The following is a 19,037-nucleotide window of genomic DNA, read 5'->3' as shown; positions in this document are numbered from 1 at the left end:
CACATGTGCCAGGTGAAACAAGCTCCAGCTAGATCCATTTATGTTTATCACTCAATACAGCAGGACTTCCACAGTGCTATCTCTGCAGCAATCCTGTTTGATAAGCTGCTCTGCAAAGAGCAGAATGCCAATGTGGATGAGAGCTCCGTATTCCTGCCTGGGTGGCCATAACAGATGGTCTATAGTGGAACTCCAATCACACAAAAAAAAGTGAAGTGGCACAAATCTGAGTCACTGGTACAAAAATCTCTGTTCTGGAGGGCTCTTGACTGCTGTTCCGACTGTCTGGGTGCTAAAAAGCAGAGCTGAACTGGTGAGGAGCTGGCCCTGAAAATTCCTTTCCAGCTATTTTTAAAAAGCCCTTTTGTAGGAGAGTGAGGCAGTGTAACTTTTTAAAAGGATAGGCTTGTCTTGTACCTTTGATAGAAATGGAGAAATACTGGTTAAAAGAATTTATTGTTGCCTGTAGATCTTCAGGATGGACTGCAGGTACTGAATGTGCACATATTTTTATATAGATGCTCACACACTTGCATGGGAAATGTTGGTCATGTGAACTTTTATCTGACAAAAATTAATCTTTATTCTTGCAAATTGGTATTACATGTATTTATACAAACACATACATAAACATATACAGATACACATCTATGTAAAACACTTGTAGTACTCAGTTCTTCTCCATCTCTGCTTGGGATTCACATAACCATTTTCAAAGTAGCAATTTTTACAAAATACAGGCGAAACAGAGAATGGGAGAAGGACAAGTAACAATGCCCCTTTGAAACATCAGCAGTTTTACATTCATATCTTATGTTGTGCTCTGAAATCTCATCACAGATGAGGACTTCACAGATTAAAGTAGAAAAAAGAAAGCGACCAGGCGATAAATGGGAAGCCTACTCCATAAAATCTGATGGCCATGGGATAAAGAAAAGGTAAGATTTCTGTTTATTCCCTGATAAAGCCTGTATTTTTTCTTGAATTGTTACTGTCCAAACATTACCCGATATAAAACACACCATAAAAATGCTTTACACAGCCAAAATGGACCAAACAGACCACATGATGACCATCTAAGAAACGAATTAGCTGAATGCATTATTTACCAGCCTGTTCAGCTGTACTGAAGAACTAATTCTGTAGCTATTACACAAAGTCACACTGAAGAGTAAAAACATCTGTGTGCACTGGACAGTGGACTTGGACAGCAGTGTTGATTTTTATCCCTTCTATGGCAGTTATTTTAATAGATACCCACATCACAGGCTTCAGTTTTAGATTTTTTAGTGTTTTACAAAGATGGATTAGTCCCATACTAGGAAAACTGAAGTACAATCATGTAAAATTACTTGCTCAACTGCACCTAAAGTGCCAGTGTAGTCATCAGGCTGTGCTAGAACCTCCCTTCTGCAGAGTGTGCTGCCAGTACCTCTATAAGCTGCTCATTGCACTGTTCAGATCAAAAGCAGCACATAGGACAGTGAATAGAACTGAGGAATTCTGAGCTAACAGAATTAAGCACAGGTAACAGCAAAACATATACAAATACAGGTTCTGTCCCTCACTAATGGGAAGTTACACTGTTTTTGCCAAATTTTACCTTATATTGGTATAACCCCAACCTACATTCTTTGTTATCCACCCTTGTTTGCATTTAGATTATTTTAGCTGGCTTGGTTTAAGCAAATTTAAAGTGTCTACAAATACATACAAATCTCTCTTCTAAATTTAGAGTTACACAACCCTTCTGTAACCGTGGCACAGTTCAATCTTAGTTTTGCTTTTTAAAATACAATTCTTCTGAGAAGTACAATCGATTCACAAAGGATGACAAATTCTACAGTTCTCTGACTTAACATCATGTGGAATTTCATTTTAAAAGATGTCTTGACTGCTTGATTATAAAATAAAAATGAAGGCATAGCATTAGGGCTGTTGCAGGAAATAATTTCTCAAGCAGCATTACTGTCTACTTGAGGGAGAAATAACTGGCTTGGGAGGTCAGCAGAAATGGATGCGGGGGTAAAACAGGTCAGCAAGATTGTGAATAGATCAGACTGACTCAAAAGCATTTGTACTGGCACGTGTAAATAGGAATGGGATCTGTGACAGGCAGCACAGCAGATGCTGGCGTTGTTGAGGCCTTAATTGTAGTAATGTCCAGTCTTGGGTGCTACAGTTTAAAAAAAAAGATGTGAATGATTTTGAGATGACACAGGGAGAAGAAATAAGCATCTTAAAAGGTTTAAAACTATGCCACACCAGGAAGGATTGAAAGGAAGTGAAATTGCTTTGACTATAGGTAAATAAAAAATAGGGGAGACATATATCTTAAGATACGAAGAGGCATTTTGAGAGATGAGAGGCAAAACCGCTCACATCCATTACAGTTATACTGCAGTGGCCAAGAGCTTTTAACCAGTGTTCCAGGTTCCTCAGTGGGAGCTGGACCAGGGAACTGGCTGAAAATTAGCAATTTTGAAAGTAGTTTGACAACAGCTTAAATCACTTTAAATCAAGTCTGACACAGTCTCACTTCCTCTGTTATGCCAAAAGCTGAGTCAGGAAGCTGAGTGGGACAACAACTAGATATCGTTTGCAGGATTAGTAATGTTGAGAGGATTCAGTACCTGCACAAACAGGAGGGATGTGACTGACCCACCAAAGCAACCAGCTTTCAAACTGCCTTTGAGCTCATTTCCCAAAAAAACGTCAGAGGGACTTGGTCGTATCAATACAGGAGGGCTGCTGCTCATAGACGTCAACTTTTTTTTCCTGCCAGAAATACAGGTGAAGCGGTGGAGCCTATTTTAAAGCATAACATTCATATTAACACCATTTACAGAATCACACAATCAGTTATGTTGGAAGAGACCTCTGACATAAAATCCAACCTATGACTCCACACCACCTCGTCAACCAGACCATGGCACATCCAGTCTTTCCTTGAACACCTCCAGGGGACAGTAACTCCACCACCTCCATGGGCAGCCTGTTCCAATGTCTAATCACCCTTCCTGTGCAGAAATTCTTTCTAATATCCAACCTAAACCTCCCCTGGCTCAGCAGGGATGTTCCCTGACATCCCATACTGTGTCCCTTCATCCTGTCACTTTTCTGAGAGAGAACAAACTAAGCCCTGGCTACAACCTCCTTTCAGGGATTTGCAGAGCACTAAAATCACCCCTGAGCCTCCTCTTCTCCAGACAAAACATCCCCTGCTCCCTCAGCTGCTCCTCATAGGACTTGTGTGCTCCAGACCCTTTCCCAGCTTCATTACCCTGTAGCCATTAGATGTATTTTGGGAAAACCTCCAACAAAACCAAACAAACCAAAACCAACAAGCATCAAGCCATCGGGTAGATAAATTTAAACAAAATTTATGGTATTTAACCATACTATCTACAAGCAGTCGTTGAGCTGGTCCCTGATTCCAAGTATATATATTTGGGGGATGAAAAAAAAAGGCGATGCAGACAGCGATCACACACTGGGCTAAGAAACCCAAGGGTGCAGCAGAGAGGAGCGAGGGGCTGCAGCCGCCGCTTCTCAAAGGAGGGAACTGCCAGGTCGGTCCCTCCGGCTGCACCCAGCGCGGCCCCTCGTCCGCAGCCCGCCCCGGGAAGCGGCTCGGTGCCCCCCGAGAGGCTCCGACAGGGCTTTACCTCAGCCTGAGCGCGGTTTTCCCTCAGCAGCGCCGGGTTTTACAGCTCAGCCGACGAGCCCCGCCGCTCTCCCGGGCGAGGGATGCGAGCGACGCGCGGGCGAGAGAAGCGAGGGATGCGCGGGGCTGCGGGGCCGCGCTGCCGGGGGAGGGGGCGGCCCTTTCCCGGCGGTCCCGGCGGCCAAGGCGGCTCCGGGCGCCACTGAGGCGGCGCGTCCCGGCGGCGGCTCCGGTGGGCGGTCGGGGGCGGTCCGCGGGCGGGGGGCGGTGGCAGCAGCGCGCTCGGTTGTGAGCGAGAGCGAGTGCGTGCGAGCGAGTGCCATGGCTGGAGCCCGCTGAGAGCCACAATAGGAGCGAGACCCCGACGCCCACTGGGACCCCCCGCTCTCTCTCCCCCGCGCCAGCCGCCGGCGGAACAGAAGCGCTCCCCGCCCTGCCCGGCACTGCCCCCCTCCGCGCCCGCCGCTCCCCCTCGGCTCGGCTCGGCTCCCTCCCGCCTCGCAGGGCCCTTCTCCGGGAATGTGAAGAGGCAGCAGCACCGCAGGCAGCGGGGAGTGCACGGGACTGAGCGGAGCCGCCCGCGCCTGAACCCGCCGCCGACGCCGCCCTGCGCCGGGGAGGCCGCGCTGCCGCCGCCGCCGAGGCCGAGGCCTACAGGGCTCCTGCGCCGCCGCGGCAGCGACCGAGCCCGGCGAGAACCGCACTCGGGCCGCCGCCGCCGCCAGGCATCGGCCGCGCTCCGCCAAGGCCGCCGCCGCCTCCCTCCGTCTCCGGCTTCTCTACCAGGAGCGTCAAGGTAACTCCATCGCCGGCCCGGCGGTGCGGGAGGAGGCGCGGGGGGCTGCGGGAGGACATGTTCCAGCTGCGGAGATCCCGTCTGGAAATGACAGCCGAGAGCGGATAATTGCGCCTCTGCTCCCTTCCCCGCCGATATCCGTCGGTATTTTCAGTTCACCCCCCCCCACCCCCGCCCCCGGGACCGGCGGATCTGATGAGCGTGGCTTCGTATTTACCAAAATACTCGGGGAATAGAGCGGAGGAAGCAGGGAGCGGTGGCCGGGTTTGCAGCTTTCCCCCTCGCACACAATAAATAATCTCGGGCTTTATTCCCCCCGCCCCCCCTCCCCCCACTGTTGGTGGAAACAGAGTATTTCCCTATGATAGTGTATGCAGGGCAGCGAATGTTCATTTGGAGAGACGAAAAAAAGATCAGTGTTTACTGTAAGGTTGTTAGGCTGGATGTAGTCTTGTTGAATTAGAATTAGATTTTAATAATTTATAAAGCAGGTTAGGGAAACTGTTACTAAATTTACAGCAGAGAAGTGTCAGTAAAGCGCCTTGCTGACACAATGATCCTGCAGTTTAAGTGATCTACTTTAGTCGCTGTCCATTATTATTATTTTTTTTTTTTTTTTTTTTTGCAATTTAATTTGGAGAGAGCATGCAAACATTTCTGCAGGAATGGTTACACTTTAATGATGCACATGATGAGAAGGGGAAGCTTTCTGATGAGATGAAATAGGGCCAAACCGATTCACGTTTAGGGAATATATTTTTGCTGATATTTTCGGAATTTGGTTTATGTAACAGGTAACTTTGTGTGTTTTTTGGCGGACTGTTGAAATCTTAGAAGTGGGTTACTAAAGTACAAGGCATTCTATTCCAGTTTATCTCACTTTTTTATTTATTAATCTTTGCTGGGGCCTGAATGCCCTGGTGATGGTGGCATTTTTTTTTTTCGCCCGGATGATAAACAGGACCAGTTTAAGGTACGGGTTCATGTTGCTGATAGTATATTATATTTAGAAAGCCTAAGCTGGTAGTGAAAGAATACCTCAGGAGAAATCAAAAAGATGGAATAAGGGTTTTTCATTATTGTAATGCCAGCTGCACAGTTCAGCTTCTGGGTGCTGCACATGCTTCCTTGAAGAAGCTATGGAGTTTATTCTCCATTTTTGATAGATTTAGTGTACCTATATGTAATTTTGCATTAAATAGTTCTTATCTTCTGGAGCTTGTTTACACTGTTGCAACAAAGCATGCTTTCGAAAGCTTTTCTTACAAAAGACAAACCCAAATAATGCCTGTTTCAGTGGATTTAGTAACCTATGAAGCACATGAGTAACCAGATATTTCAGTAAAAATAATAAGTACTCGAAAGTGTTCTGTATGTTGTGGAATCAACTTCTTGTAGCACACGAGTCACTTTGGTAATTGAAGTCAACAGACACTGGGGATGAGTAATGCTTTCCAAGGACATGTTCTAAGACCCTGATCCTGCACATGCTTACGCCGATGCTTAACTCTGCACGAGTGTCTGTCCTGGCCGAAATCAACAGGGCTGCTCTCGTTAATGGTCATGTCATTAATGCAGATGAGGCTGCTGATTTCAGTGGAGCTGCACATGCTGGTGAAGTTAACTGTGCATCGAGCTGCTTGTAACGTGTAGGCCTGAATTCCTCCTGTCTCCTTTCCCTTGAGTATTACTCATGTATTTCATCAAGCTCTGATGGGCCTTTTTAACAGACAGGACCAGACTGGTAAATAAATTAGCTGGGTGCATTAATTCAGTGTTTGCTAGTGGTACAGAATCAGCTACAGGAGTACCACCAAGGCAGGTTTTGTAGGAAGAAGCAATGCCTATTGCTTAGGCCAGCTGAAGTTGGGAAACACACAAACTTTTGCTTGCAGAAGCCTTTTTTGGCTCTCTGCCTCTCCTTGCAAACCTTGCCTGTCTCATGCCCTTAGAGCAGTTACCACACTGCTAGTCGTCCAGAAATGCCAGGACATGGAATAACTACATATAAAGGGACTCACAGGAAGATAACTGAGTATTTCTGAATGGAGAATAAAGAAGTAATATGTACAATTTGTCAGTGTTAGTGAAATTGTGAAACATAGCAGTGCTTTTTACTATACTTTATTGAATTTCTATAAAATCCTGTATGTAGGTGTGGCAAACAAATGGAATTTTTGTTCTGTCTTGTGTTTTTTGTCCTGTGCATGTGAGTGACCTTAACACCAAAAAACCATCTGTACCTTTTTGTGTATCCATTCTTTAGCATGCATGGTCCTTCGCAGAGTGAGTTGAAATGACTTCATCCCAAAGAATACATAATTTAAAGTTACAGCCAGGTCTACAGGTGTACGAAGTTCTGTTCTGACAAAGTTTTGAATGCAGTGATGTCAGCATTAAGTCTGAAATTTTTGGCAAATGGGAGACACAGATGAAAAAGTAGGCAAGAGGAATTACTACCCTAATAATTAAGTTCCATTAAGTTTATTCCATCCGTAAGATGGGTTAGATCTCTTAACACTTTATCTGTGTGAGTTGTCAACAGGAGAGTAGTGCAGAAAGAAGATATTTGGAAAATTTGGGTTAATCTTTACCTGTTTCACTCATTTGGAATACATTTTTAACTTGTGCTTTCCTTCAGTAGGGATATGTCCTCAGCACCAACTACTCCTCCATCAGTGGATAAAGTAGACGGATTTTCTCGGAAGTCCGTCAGAAAAGCCAGACAGAAGAGGTCACAAAGCTCCTCCCAGTTTAGGTCTCAGGGCAAGCCTATCGAGTTAACTCCCCTGCCTCTGCTAAAAGGTAAGATCAAACACTTTTTTTTAATAAATAAAACAATTTTTGCTCTACAGCCAATTTATAAAATCCAAGTATTCTGTCATCAGAAATTGCAGGGAAATTTCGCCAGCATTGAGAAATGTTTCATGCCAAAAATTTATGTATTTAAACTCTACAAAATATTTTATCTGTGACTTGAGGGTGTGGTAATTGTTTGCAATACTTTTGAAAGTTTTAAATGCTGATGTTAACCTGTACCATGACTTGAGTCTTCAAGGCATTCAGGCTTTGCTTGAGAGTGTTTTGGTTTGTGATTCCTCAGCAGCTGACATAAATCAGCAGTAATTTTGGTAAGGGTAAATGGACTCGTGAGCAGAAGGAAGCTGGTTTTTATTATCTTTCCTTGGTGTGTGCATCTGCACCCTGTGACAGTGGTGCCAACTGCAGCCCCCACAGCAAGAGAGGAGGTGGGATCCCCTCTCATACCATTTGTGCATGGATAGCTCCCAGGTCCTGCCTTCTGCTGAATTTTGAAATGGAAAGGTCCCGTGAGCTGCAGCCTCCTGGGGAAAAGATGCTGCCAATCTGGTCTTAGGCAAGGCCCTACTGTTTTGAGAGCTTGCATATTCCAACTCTGGTACAGTTTCTCCTGGCATATTTAACCTCTAATTTGAGAGGGAAAATAATGATCCAGCATACTACTCTTAAAAGGATGCCAATATCTCTGTGATATCTTGAATGCTTCCCCTGAATTCTAGTTGTCACTGAATTTCGGTACAAATCCAGGGGTCAAAAGCGCCTCTCAGAATGTCTGTCTGGTGAGGAAGGGGAAATCACCTTTCAGAAGTCTTCAACACTAGCTTCTCAAATGATTTATTCTGTGTATTTTTTTCATTGCTATTCTTCATTTCTGCTGTAAGTAGTGAAAATAGGCATGGCTGGTGCTGATAATCCTGGAAAATAAGAAGTTTAATAGGTTTAATCCTCTGTCCCTTTTCTTCCTTTTTGGGCAAGTATATTTTCCATATTCTCTCATCTACCTTGTTTGACAAATTTGTTAATCAGAGTATTGAAATATGTAATAAATGTGGAACTGCACTTTGTTAGTTCTCAACCCCACTTCATAAGGATACAGTAGTTGCAAAAAAACACCCCCCAAAAACCCTAAACCAGCCTCCCAAAAAATCTCTCACCTTAATGTGTGTCTTTAAATTTAATTAAAAGTAGGATTCCAGTATTAGTTCTAGTGGAGTTGTCATTAAAATATTGTGGGCTTCTTTCTGTGGGCTCCCTGTAAGAATGCACAAATGGAATATCCTGAGTCAAAGGAAAGGTGCACCCAGCCCCCCTGCACTGTGCCTGGTGGGGACTGACTTGGATTCAGTATTGTTCAGTTTAGGGTTGGTTGGTGCCACTGGATTTGACTTTGTAGCCTGCAGTGAATATTCTTTGTGATTCTTTGGGTGATCCTGTGCACGGCCAGGAGTTGGACTTCAAGGATCCTGTGGGTTCCTTTCAACTCAGGATATTCTGTGATTCTATGAATTTTTTTTTTCCTCTTTGTTGTTGAACTCTTTGTTGTTTTGTGACAATATGATAAAGTAGTAAATACTTCTTTGTAATAATTTTAAAGCTCAGTTTTACACTTTCCCAGGTAATTTTCGATACGCAGGTTATTTTATACCAGTTGCTGTGCTTCAGAAGGTGACTGGAGTTTAATCCTTTCGCTTAAGTGATGGGATTAGTGCAAAACATTGAGATTTATATTTGTACAAATGAAGAAATTGATGTTGTAATTATTTCACTCTTATTTTGTAGTCCCATTCAGGGAGTAAACCAGGCATGGGCACAAGCATAAGTAAAACAGTGAGAACCTGGAGTTGCAGAAACACAGGCGTGTCCAGGTGCTTAATTTGACTACTGTAGCCAGTCCTGAGGATTGAGATATAAAACTATAATACAACAAACAGATGGGGAGCAGAGTGTGTTGGTGAGACATTTATGATTAGTGTCATAATGAGTTATAGTGGTCCAGCTTCAAATTAAGAATCAAATCCTGCAAGTTAGTTTTCCCTCTTTGCCTTAATGCAGATTCCCAGAGGTGTGGGGATCTACCTGTGCAGATTAATTTGTAGGATTTGGGCCTAACAGTCTATCTAAACAGCAGTGGCATGAAGAGACACTGGCAGCTAAAAATCATGCTGCTGTTTGGAAATATTCTTGACCTACATTAATATTTGTAACATTCAGGATTGTTAAGTCTGGAAGAAGCGAGGAAATTATTTTCTCCTGTGTTTTTCATACTTTCCTTGACCAATTTAATGAAAGTCCTGATTTTTTTTTAACTCTTAGGTTTACACTTGCCTTTAAACAAGTGACCAGTCCTATTACTTCTGTCCACTAGCCATATGATTTCCAGTTTTATCCTGGAAAATTTTGTCTTTTAAACCAAGATAGAGAAGAGATACCAGAAAAATAGCTTTTTAAAGTCTCACAAAACTGAACTTAGTTTGGAGATGTACAATTGATAAGCTTCCTGGTTTGGGTAAATTTCAAGTTTAATTAAGCCTCTTCAGAACTATTTCAGTATGGGAAATTTTTCGAGGACAGACCTCAAATTCATATTCATCAGGTGTATTTCATATTCATGGTGGAGCAGTTTTGCTTACAAAAACATAACATGCTATGCTCCCTTCTGTTTTGTTTTGTTTTGTTGGTTTTTTTATGAATATATTGCATACTGGCATTGGCAGTCTGCCTTATCTCAAACAGCACTTTACGGCCTTCAGTATCTTCTGTGATTACAAGAATCAAGTATGCAGAAAACTGGGTAACTGCTTGGTCCATTCCTTGCAAGTTTTTGTACTCTGCCTGTCACCATAATGATTTGAGCACCTTCCAGTAGTGTATTAAGTGACGTGACTACACATCTGTCACATCTTATCTGTTCTCCTTCCTTTCCCTGGGGGCAGAGTCACATATAGTGAAATGGCTTGTTTTGGTAGTGTTTTAATGCAGTCTGTTGCCTTCTGTGAGCATACAAGCCTGTATTGCAAAAACAGATAGGTAAGTCAGCCTTGTTGTTGTTCATTTGGCAATAAAAATATTTTGGGAAAGAAAAATAGAAGAGATGCTATGTTTTGATGCTGTGTGCAAGTCTGAAGGATAAGCTGCTTTTTAGGAAATGTTGTAAGAACAACTGGAATTTTCAGTATTGCTCATTTCAGAAAAAAACTAGAGGAATGAAGTTGTTGCTCTTGTATTTTTTAAAAAAAGTGTATGTATGGCATCAGTTTGTAAACAAACATTTAATGTATTTAGAAAGTAAGGTGTTCTTTCTGAGGCTCTGCTGGGCTGAGTTCAGGCTTTCAAAAGGCACAAGTCAAAAAACTGCCTAGAGTAAAGACTTAAATTTTTAGATGGTTTCATTGTATTTTTTTATGGCGTTGTGACTAAATCTCATTTGAAGTTATCTTTGTAAATATGGCTAATATATATAGTGTCCAATATAATGCTTTAAACCCAGTGTTTTCTCCTTTGTTTCAAGCGTAGAGGAATGGGATGAGAAGTGCACATGGGAGTTGTGATACAACTGCGTTTTGCATAGGTGTGCTCTTCTGTATGTTTCTCACATGCATTTTTTGGAAGGTTGCATGCTTTTCCCTGCTGTATCCTGCAGTGCATGATGGATTTTGGCTTTACTTTGAAGAAGCTGTTGATATCACCCAGGCTGACAGGTGCCTTGAGTAACTGGCTTGTGGCAGAGCAGTCCTGGTGAAGGGTCCTTTTGTGGGATTGAGCACTTCCATCTGAGTGCCCTAGTCAGATCCTTCCCAGGTTTGCTAGCCAGGTTTGTGGTGTGCCTGAAATCGTGTTTGTTCTGTAGAGGAAAATAGGATTGTAGATACATTGGATAGGTGTATTATTTATTGGAGGGCTATTTTGCTTTCATTTTGTATGGCTGCTCTTTTTACTTAGAAGTCTCTAGAGGTGGATCAGCAGGAGTGCAATGTTAGAAAGCATTTGGCTGGAAAAAGAGTATATTGTAGTGCTGGACATATGAAACAGAGCAATTTCAGTATTACCTGCAAAAGGGGGAGGGGGAGTTCATTTGTGTTTCTGCCTGGTGTCTGTAGAGGTAGAGGAGTGTTCAGAGGATGAAAACATACATATAGATGATTAAAAACATCATGGGCCTTATGAATGCACATTTAGCATCCTGAGAAATGGCACAGAAAGCTTGCATGTAACCCACAGCATCGCACCACCCCCCTTGCCCTCGTTACAAATACAGAAGTTAGGCAAAGCAAACCATACAAAAGCGAGACTGTTAATTGTTAAATCATTTGTATCCCATTTTTGTAATTCAAGGTGTGTTTTCTTTCCCGTCATCCTTCCACATTTTCCAATGATTTAATATAATTAGTGTAGGTTACTTTCATGTTCTCTGCAACTATTGTATGTTTTTGTTGAAAACATTTCGAAGTATGATTTTTATTTTTAGATTATTTTTCCTCCTTAAAATAAGCGCTCAGAGCAGAAGTTCTCTGTCAACAATACCAATTGCTTTGCTACCTCGGTATTATGAAGTTTATTGAGCTTCTAATACATTTATCAGATAGTTTCCATGGCATTAAAGAATTGGTGTAGTGGCAACAAAAGAGCATTGCATAGTCAAAAAAGGAAAAATCTCTTTCCACTTGCTATTTGCTTTTGATCATTAAATTATTTCCCTATAGCTGAGATTTTATTATAAGCTTTTCTTATGAGTCTTATCTATAGGTCAAATGTTGAAGTTCCTAAATAGTAGAAAATCCAAACAATTTGAAAAGACTCTTGACTGAGAACTGCAAGATGTGCACCTTCTTGTTCAAATGAGGTTACTTTTGAATTTTTAAAATATTCCTTTATCCTAACAAAGTCTGGCCTTTTCAGACCTATAGATGCCACCTAAAACTGTTCATATGGCAAATAGTTATGATTTGAATTGTAGAAGAAGAAAGAGCTGCTGTTTTCTGTGGGCTTCTATGAGAGCTGCCTGTTTATCTTGTCTATGCTGCTCTTCATTTGAGAAATTTGGAATGTTTTACAGATATCAGTTATAGAAATATCAGTAAACTGTTAATAAGATCACTAAGCTAAATGCTTTCTCCTAATATATAAACAGGAATTTAGGGTCATAGTGGTTATGATTTCCCAAAATAAAATTCAGCTTTATTTACAGAATTAGAAATAGATCTTAGGTCTCCTAATTTATTGCATGGAAGAAACACTGGAACTTGGTTTGTGCTGCACGTACATAATCGGTGATGAATCTTGGAACTACTTCTAGGAATTTTGTGCCCATTCTGGTTGATATAAATCTGGACTTAATAGGCCATCTCTGTATAAGATTTGGGAACAGGGCCACAATCTCAAAAGGAAGGACTTAGCCCATTTAGTATTTCATTTATGAATATGTACGATGTTGTAGTCATAAGTAATAAATTTCTTCACTTTCTTTGTGCTCTTGTCAGTAGGTTTTTGACTATACACTTTCATTTTAATTTGTTAACATTCGTTGGTTGTAGAGTATTTTTTTTCCAGTAATCTTGAAGGTTTCTGGTTGTTTCTAAAAAGTATTTGTTTGATGGTGTTTTAGAAAGGGCAATACACTAATTACATTCTGGCCTTTTTTTTTTTTTTTTTTTTTTTCTGATTGCTTGTTACTGTCTCCAGCATTTGGAAGAATGTAGTTTTGTAGGGCAACATTTGTAGAGAATGGGCAGGCTTAGAAATGCTGACTTCAAGTTAAGTGAAAGAAATACCCTCCCATCTTAACTTTCTTTAACTTAACTATCTTTCCTTGAGTGAAAGTGTAGTTGGTGTAGTTGGTGAGGAATTCTCTCAGCTTTACCCCCTATCTTCAAATGTTTCCAGTCAGTGCTCTGCATTCATTTCTGAGTCTCTCCAGGACTGGCAGTTTTCCTATGGTCAGGATAGTGGCGGGTTATTTTTTCTTTTTTTGGGGGAAGGTCGTTTTGTTTTGTTTTGCTTTGCTTTTGAAGCCTCCAGTGTAATTGTTTTACTTCCGGAATTTCTCAGTCTGGCTTCTGGAAGTGTTCAATGATGATGATTCCCACCTTTTCCTTTTCTTTCTTTTTTTTTTTTTAATAATTTTTAAAGTGAAGTAATTTGTAATGACATAAAACGTCTTTCTGTATTATTCACAAGACTGAGTCTAAAACTTGATAATTTTCTGCAGGCTGTTTAGACTTTATCATAGAATCACAGAGTCACAGAATGGTTTGGGTTGGAAGGGACCTTAAAGATCATCTCATTCCAACCCCCTGCCATGGACAGGGACACCTTCCACAGACCAGGTTGCTCAAAGCCCCATCCAACCTGGCCATAATCCTGAAAAACTTTTGGTTTCGGTCTACTTGTACAGTATGTCTTTATAACATTTCCCATTAATACTTATCGCTCTAATAATATTGCCATTTTCCTTTCTGTGCCCAACTGTAACCCTATGGGTCTGTAATAAAACCTCCTGTTTCTGTAATAAGTACCTCCTTTATATTCCTTTCCTGAAGTACCTTCAACAAATACAAGTTCTGGTTCAGCCAAGCAATTATTTTTGTATAGTGCACATGATTGTTGAAGTATAGTGCTGCCTTTATAATTGATTATGTTATGGAGCTTTACTGTTGGGAAAGAGCACATTTACCATATCTCTGGAATTATGTGTGTATTTATCTGTGTTTGGGTATAATACATGTGTAGAATATATCTATATATATAAATAAGCTATAGATATAGTTAATGTCTTATATAAAGTTTACATTTTGAGTTTATTTAATTTTCTCTTCTGTTTTTAAAATGGGATATTGCTTCTACTGGTAGAGCTTTATAGTAAGGCAGCAGTCCTTTCACATTCATCCATTGTAAGCTACTGCCTCCTTGAGAAAAGAGCACTTTCATTAATGCTTTCTGGGGAGTGGGAGGAGGACACGCAACTATTTTTAGGTTCAGGGTAACTTCCTTTCACCTACAGTTTTTTCATTCAAGTTATTACTGTTTCTTTGGCTTAATCAGGCAAAAATCCTTAGTAACAGAGGAGAGGACTTGGGAAGTTCAGTGAGTTTTGGTAGGGTGGGTATTTATGGATTACTGTGATCTTGGTAACTGTATAATTCACAAGTATCAGCAAATGGGCACGCTTTGCTTCATAAAAGGTTAAGGTAAACCCATTAGAAAAATTCTAGAATCTTCTTCCAGCAGGATCTGATTCCTCTTCCTTTGAAACCTCCCTGGTTGTGTCAGTCTGGTTGCAGGTGCAGTGACAGGAGGGTTTTTTCTGGTGGCAAAACTTCTTTGAGAAGTTCTTGAGCCAAGTGCAGCCTCTCATCTGCTGAGACAAGTGTCTGTGGGGCCACAGTGTAAAACAGATTGTTAGAAACATTCGACCTCCTTCTGATTTTAGTGATGTGCTTGATCCTGTGTCCTCTCAAACATTAATTCAGCAGATCTGAAATGCTGGTGGATATTCATGTAGGGTTGATAGTTTCTGTGTCTGTGGTTTTCTGCTTAAAGTAAAAAATAGTGCAGCTACAGTCTGAGGATCTTAATCAAGCATTTCGAAAGATAAGGCAGCTGTCCAAAGAATCAGTGTAAAATACTTTTCTGCCCTTAGTTATTGTAAACTTCGTCTGTTTTCAACGAAGTCTTGAAGTCAGACTAAAAAGGGATCAGGAGTAATAATCATCCACGGTTATGGAAGGTTTTTCAGCAGTAATTTTTTCTAATTGTTATATTAAACAAATCTAAGAGTATGTATATTTTCAAAATTATACATGTCAGTATTCGTGTATTTTTGAATTTCCTGTATGAAGTTTATTTTTCAAGTCACAATATGTCTGATATTAACTATTTTTTTTGCTTGAAAACAAAGTATATAAGATTTTATTTTAAAACACTTTAACATTTTTAATACATTTTATTAAAAAGGATCATTATTTTGTATTTATTCCCTTTATTGGTGTTTACTGCTGTCTTCCTTTCCAATATGTATGACAGATTCTTAACTGTGGTATTTTCCTTGTGTGTGAAGTGCAAGGTCCTTCCTGTAGCATCTGCAAGAATCTGAGGCAGAGAAGGAAGATAACATAGCAGAGTTGCTGTAACTGGTTAAATGGGCAGAAAGCAAAAAAGTGAAATGGATCGTTTCTGGGTAGCTTCCTAAAAGAAAAATTAAAATATCAGATTGCTGTAAAGTCTGTTTTACATTGTTGGACATGGTGCCAGCTCTTCTGTAACAGCAGCTTCTTGTGTTCCCCGAGCTGAAGAGCTTGTTTTAATACCTTAATGTTGGACTTCAGAACTGACTGAGTTAGAAGAGATGTGGAGACAAGCAGTCTGCTGTTAGGATTACAAAAGTTTGTGCATAATTAGGGTGTTTCTAAAGATTTTTATGAATTGAAAAAGGTGTATCTCCTGCAAATCATGAATTGCAGATTCAGCTGTCCTTACTTGATGGTATTTTGTAGGAGCTGAAGTAAACCATCAGTGGTATCTCAGGGGTGATAAATAAATGCTGACTCCTGTGTGCCCCTGCTGGTAAAAGTACCAGTTTGAGAACTTGACTGCCAGTAGGAGATACGATAAAGCACTTAGTTACAGCAATTTTTATTCTGAAAAATCAGGTACCATCATGAAGAATAAGGTTAAGTTGAAATTGTGTGTTGTCTGGAGAAGTTCTTTGCTGTCAGATTTTGATTAAAACAATGAAGTGAATGTAAGTTGCATGGTTATCCATTTTATGCTTTTCATTGTGAAGGGTGGCTGGGCATGAATGTAGTTTGGGTAATGGAGGAAGCATTTCTTTGAATATTCTTTTATCATAAGGTTAAGGAGATCTGTCATTAGAATTGTTAATGAGTTTCTAACTCTTTGAGGAGTATCAGAAAAAATGTTTAGTGTCATTAAGAAGTAGTATCTGTAGTTTGTGTTGGATGTGGTCTGTAGTTTTCTGTGGGATTCCTGGAAGGTTTTCAGGAAGCTTTAGGGATACCTTGTGTGTAATGTATCTTTTCATAGTGCTCGTGATATATCTACCTAGTCTGAGTTGTGCTTTTGTTTTTTGGGATTTCTGTGCTTCTTTGCAGTGTCATGAGTTTAGTGTTGTTATGACTTCCTTGGCTTTTTTTTTTTTTGCATGTGCTTGTACTGAAGTTGTATTTTCAAGTTTTACAATGTAGGTGATAGCGAATTTGTCTGTTGCTTTCAATGCTTTCGTCATATAGATTATGTTGCAAAGGAAATCTACTGCAAGTTAAATTTCTCATATTACACATTGATACCGTGGATAATCAGAAACTGAGGGAAGGATGATTTCAGATTTTAGAGGAATTAAATGTTTTTATTTTTCCTTTATATTACCCAGTAGGATGTACTGTGAATGCATAAACTTTTGTTAGTTTTCTTGGCATGTTTCACTCACGTGCTCTCCACTTTCACATTCCAACAGCAGGACATAGATGTTATATGCAGTCTCCGTATAAATTAAAAAGCCTATTTAGTGTTTTCTGATTTCACGTAAGGTTAACTGCTCAAAACTGTTTATAGAGAATATGTTTTCCCATCTATGTGGAAACAAAAATGCAAAAGATGGTGATTACAGCTGAGACAGTACTTGAATCAAAGCTGTAGAGAACAAAACTTACTTGTTGAATATTGTCAGTGTTACCAAGGGAGAGTAAATTTGGCAGCTTGCTCTCTTGGTGTTTTCAAATAACATTTTTGGGATAGCTTTTTGAAGAAGTTGAGGTGGTACTGTGTCATCTTGGTTCTCCTTTACTTTCCCTTTATTTCACCCAGCCCATACTTCTCCTGTTTTCTTCTTTGCTTGTTCCTTATCACTGCCTTCCTTACTCCCACTTCTTTTTCTTCTTGCACCCTCTGATGGCTATGATTATGTATTTTTCCACACGAGGGTGATAAAACTCGCGTGTCCCAGGTGCAGGGGATTGCAGAGGTTATTGACAAACTCAATAAAATAAAATTAGCTGTATTTATACAGAAAAATATAGTCTGCTCATCTTCAGCTCCATCCATGTGTTACAGTGGTTGGTTGTGTGCACTTCTGGAGACAAGACTAGACCTGTCAGGGCTGAGATCCACCCTGGGAAGAACACACTAGCTCCATCCTGCCTCTGTTGCAGTAATCAGACCTTGTTGCAAGACAGTCTTTCATAGCTGTTATTCATGCAATAATTTTCCTTTTCCTTTCTCCCCCATGCACTCTCATGAGTATTTCTTGCTTTTTCCCCCCCTCTCCTGCTTGTTAGGAAACAAAACCTTCTTCTTCACCGGTCCTAAGAAACTGCAGTGGTTGAAATTTCTACTCATCTTCAAAAAGTGCAGAAGGGATGAAAAGGTGAGGCAGAGAGAGAGAAAAATAGCCACTGCTGCGATTTGTGTTTAATAGGAAATCTTAGTAAAAATCTCTATCTGTTTTTGACTAAACCCAGACTTGTAAAAGTATTTTACTCAGGACTAGATGCTGCTCCAGTTTCTCTTTTTAGGACTAGGAAGGATGATGGAAATAAGTGGTTATTAGTCCCTCTGACAAGAGCAGCTCCAAAATTGTGTGCCTTAAGTGATGGAGACTGTTACTAGAGTTGTGGCACCTGGGCTTGGCTCTTGGAACAGCAGTGTGGTGTGGTTGGATGACAAAGATATGGGAGCCAGATCCATTATATATGTGGGAGAGGGTTGGGATGCAGGGCTTTTTAGAAGATCTTCAAGAAGAAGTCAGCATTTCAGGGTGGTTGTTAGCCTATATTTTGGATACCATAATCTCAGAAGAAGTGTCCATTGCTGTGAATTGCTTTAGTATATGGTCTGAGCTTCCAGATTAAATCTCTTTAGTCACAAGTAAAAAGAGCTGCTGTGAGTCTCCTAATATTAGAGAAATGAGCAAATGAGTTCTATACTGTGGGTTAGGCATAAGCCAGGCAGTGAAAAAGCTCCTGGAAAAATTCTAAACACTTCATTGCCATGAGTCAGCGGGAATCGTGGCAAGGAAGGAGAGAGGAGCAAAGTACTTGAGGTTATGTTTACTCCATTCTCCCATTAACTGTGAAATTTCAGGTCACAGAGTGAAATTTCTCACTCTTCTTTAATTTCAGGAAGAACAAACATGTGTCCCAAGTAATAAATAAAACAGATTCTGTCTTTTTCTTAAAAGCCACAGAATCAATGATCTTGTCAGAATCTCTCTTTTAATATTTTGTCTCTTTTTAACTGTAGGAGATTCCAGTGGCAAGAGAAATGTGTTGAATTTCTCAGGACAAGTCTGTTCCTCTTCCTGTTCTTTTACTGTCCTGTTTGTCCCTAACTACCACATCCATAATGTGCTCAGTCAAGTTCAACAAACAGCATTTGAAGCTCTTGCTTCATGGGCAAGAAGGGCTGAGTTTAAGCTTTGGTTCAGGTATCCCATAATCTCAAGTGGGACAGAATTTTCCAGTTAACGCTCTTGATGGGAACATCCCCACACTCACAGCAGAAAAAGCAACCTACAAACCCAAATAATACCTAGAATTTCTGTATATGCTTCTGAGCTGATTCTGAGAGAGTATAATGGAATTGGGGATATTCTAATTTCCATTAGCAATGTAAAACTATTTTTCTTAAGTTTTTGGGATGTTCTTATAATGAAAAATGCCATAATATCTGGAAAAACAGGTAAATGGCTAGAAGCAGGTTTTGAAGTATCCCTAAGCAAGTTTCTCTTATTTCCTCCTTGGT

General features: G+C 40.6%; 1 protein-coding gene and 1 long non-coding RNA gene across 3 annotated transcripts in view; one reads left to right on the top strand and one right to left on the bottom strand.

The window, feature by feature from the left end:
* Positions 1 to 563: 563 nt before the first annotated feature.
* On the bottom strand, positions 564 to 3,816 carry LOC125327808. The gene is made up of 2 exons (XR_007204377.1): positions 3,669 to 3,816; positions 564 to 2,808 (listed from the first exon to the last, which is right to left on the bottom strand). It is a non-coding gene; the product is annotated as an uncharacterized LOC125327808 (long non-coding RNA).
* A 97-nt stretch (positions 3,817 to 3,913) lies between these two features.
* PPP2R5E (protein phosphatase 2 regulatory subunit B'epsilon) overlaps positions 3,914 to 19,037 on the top strand; it is a 74,206-nt gene continuing 59,082 nt past the window's right edge. The window contains exons 1-2 of one of the 2 annotated variants that reach the window (XM_048307710.1): positions 3,914 to 4,463; positions 7,108 to 7,268. In XM_048307710.1, the coding sequence (XP_048163667.1) occupies positions 7,112 to 7,268 (157 nt within the window). In that variant the 5' untranslated portion in view covers positions 3,914 to 4,463; positions 7,108 to 7,111. Of the gene's footprint in view, positions 4,464 to 7,104; positions 7,269 to 19,037 lie in introns of both variants that reach the window. The other variant, XM_048307709.1, reaches the window with a different exon arrangement.

This window comes from Corvus hawaiiensis, chromosome 6 (genome assembly GCF_020740725.1).
Source record: "Corvus hawaiiensis isolate bCorHaw1 chromosome 6, bCorHaw1.pri.cur, whole genome shotgun sequence".
Taxonomy (NCBI): Eukaryota; Metazoa; Chordata; class Aves; order Passeriformes; family Corvidae; genus Corvus; species Corvus hawaiiensis.
Note: the sequence above shows the minus strand (reverse complement) of the source record. Positions and strands in the feature narration are given on the sequence as shown.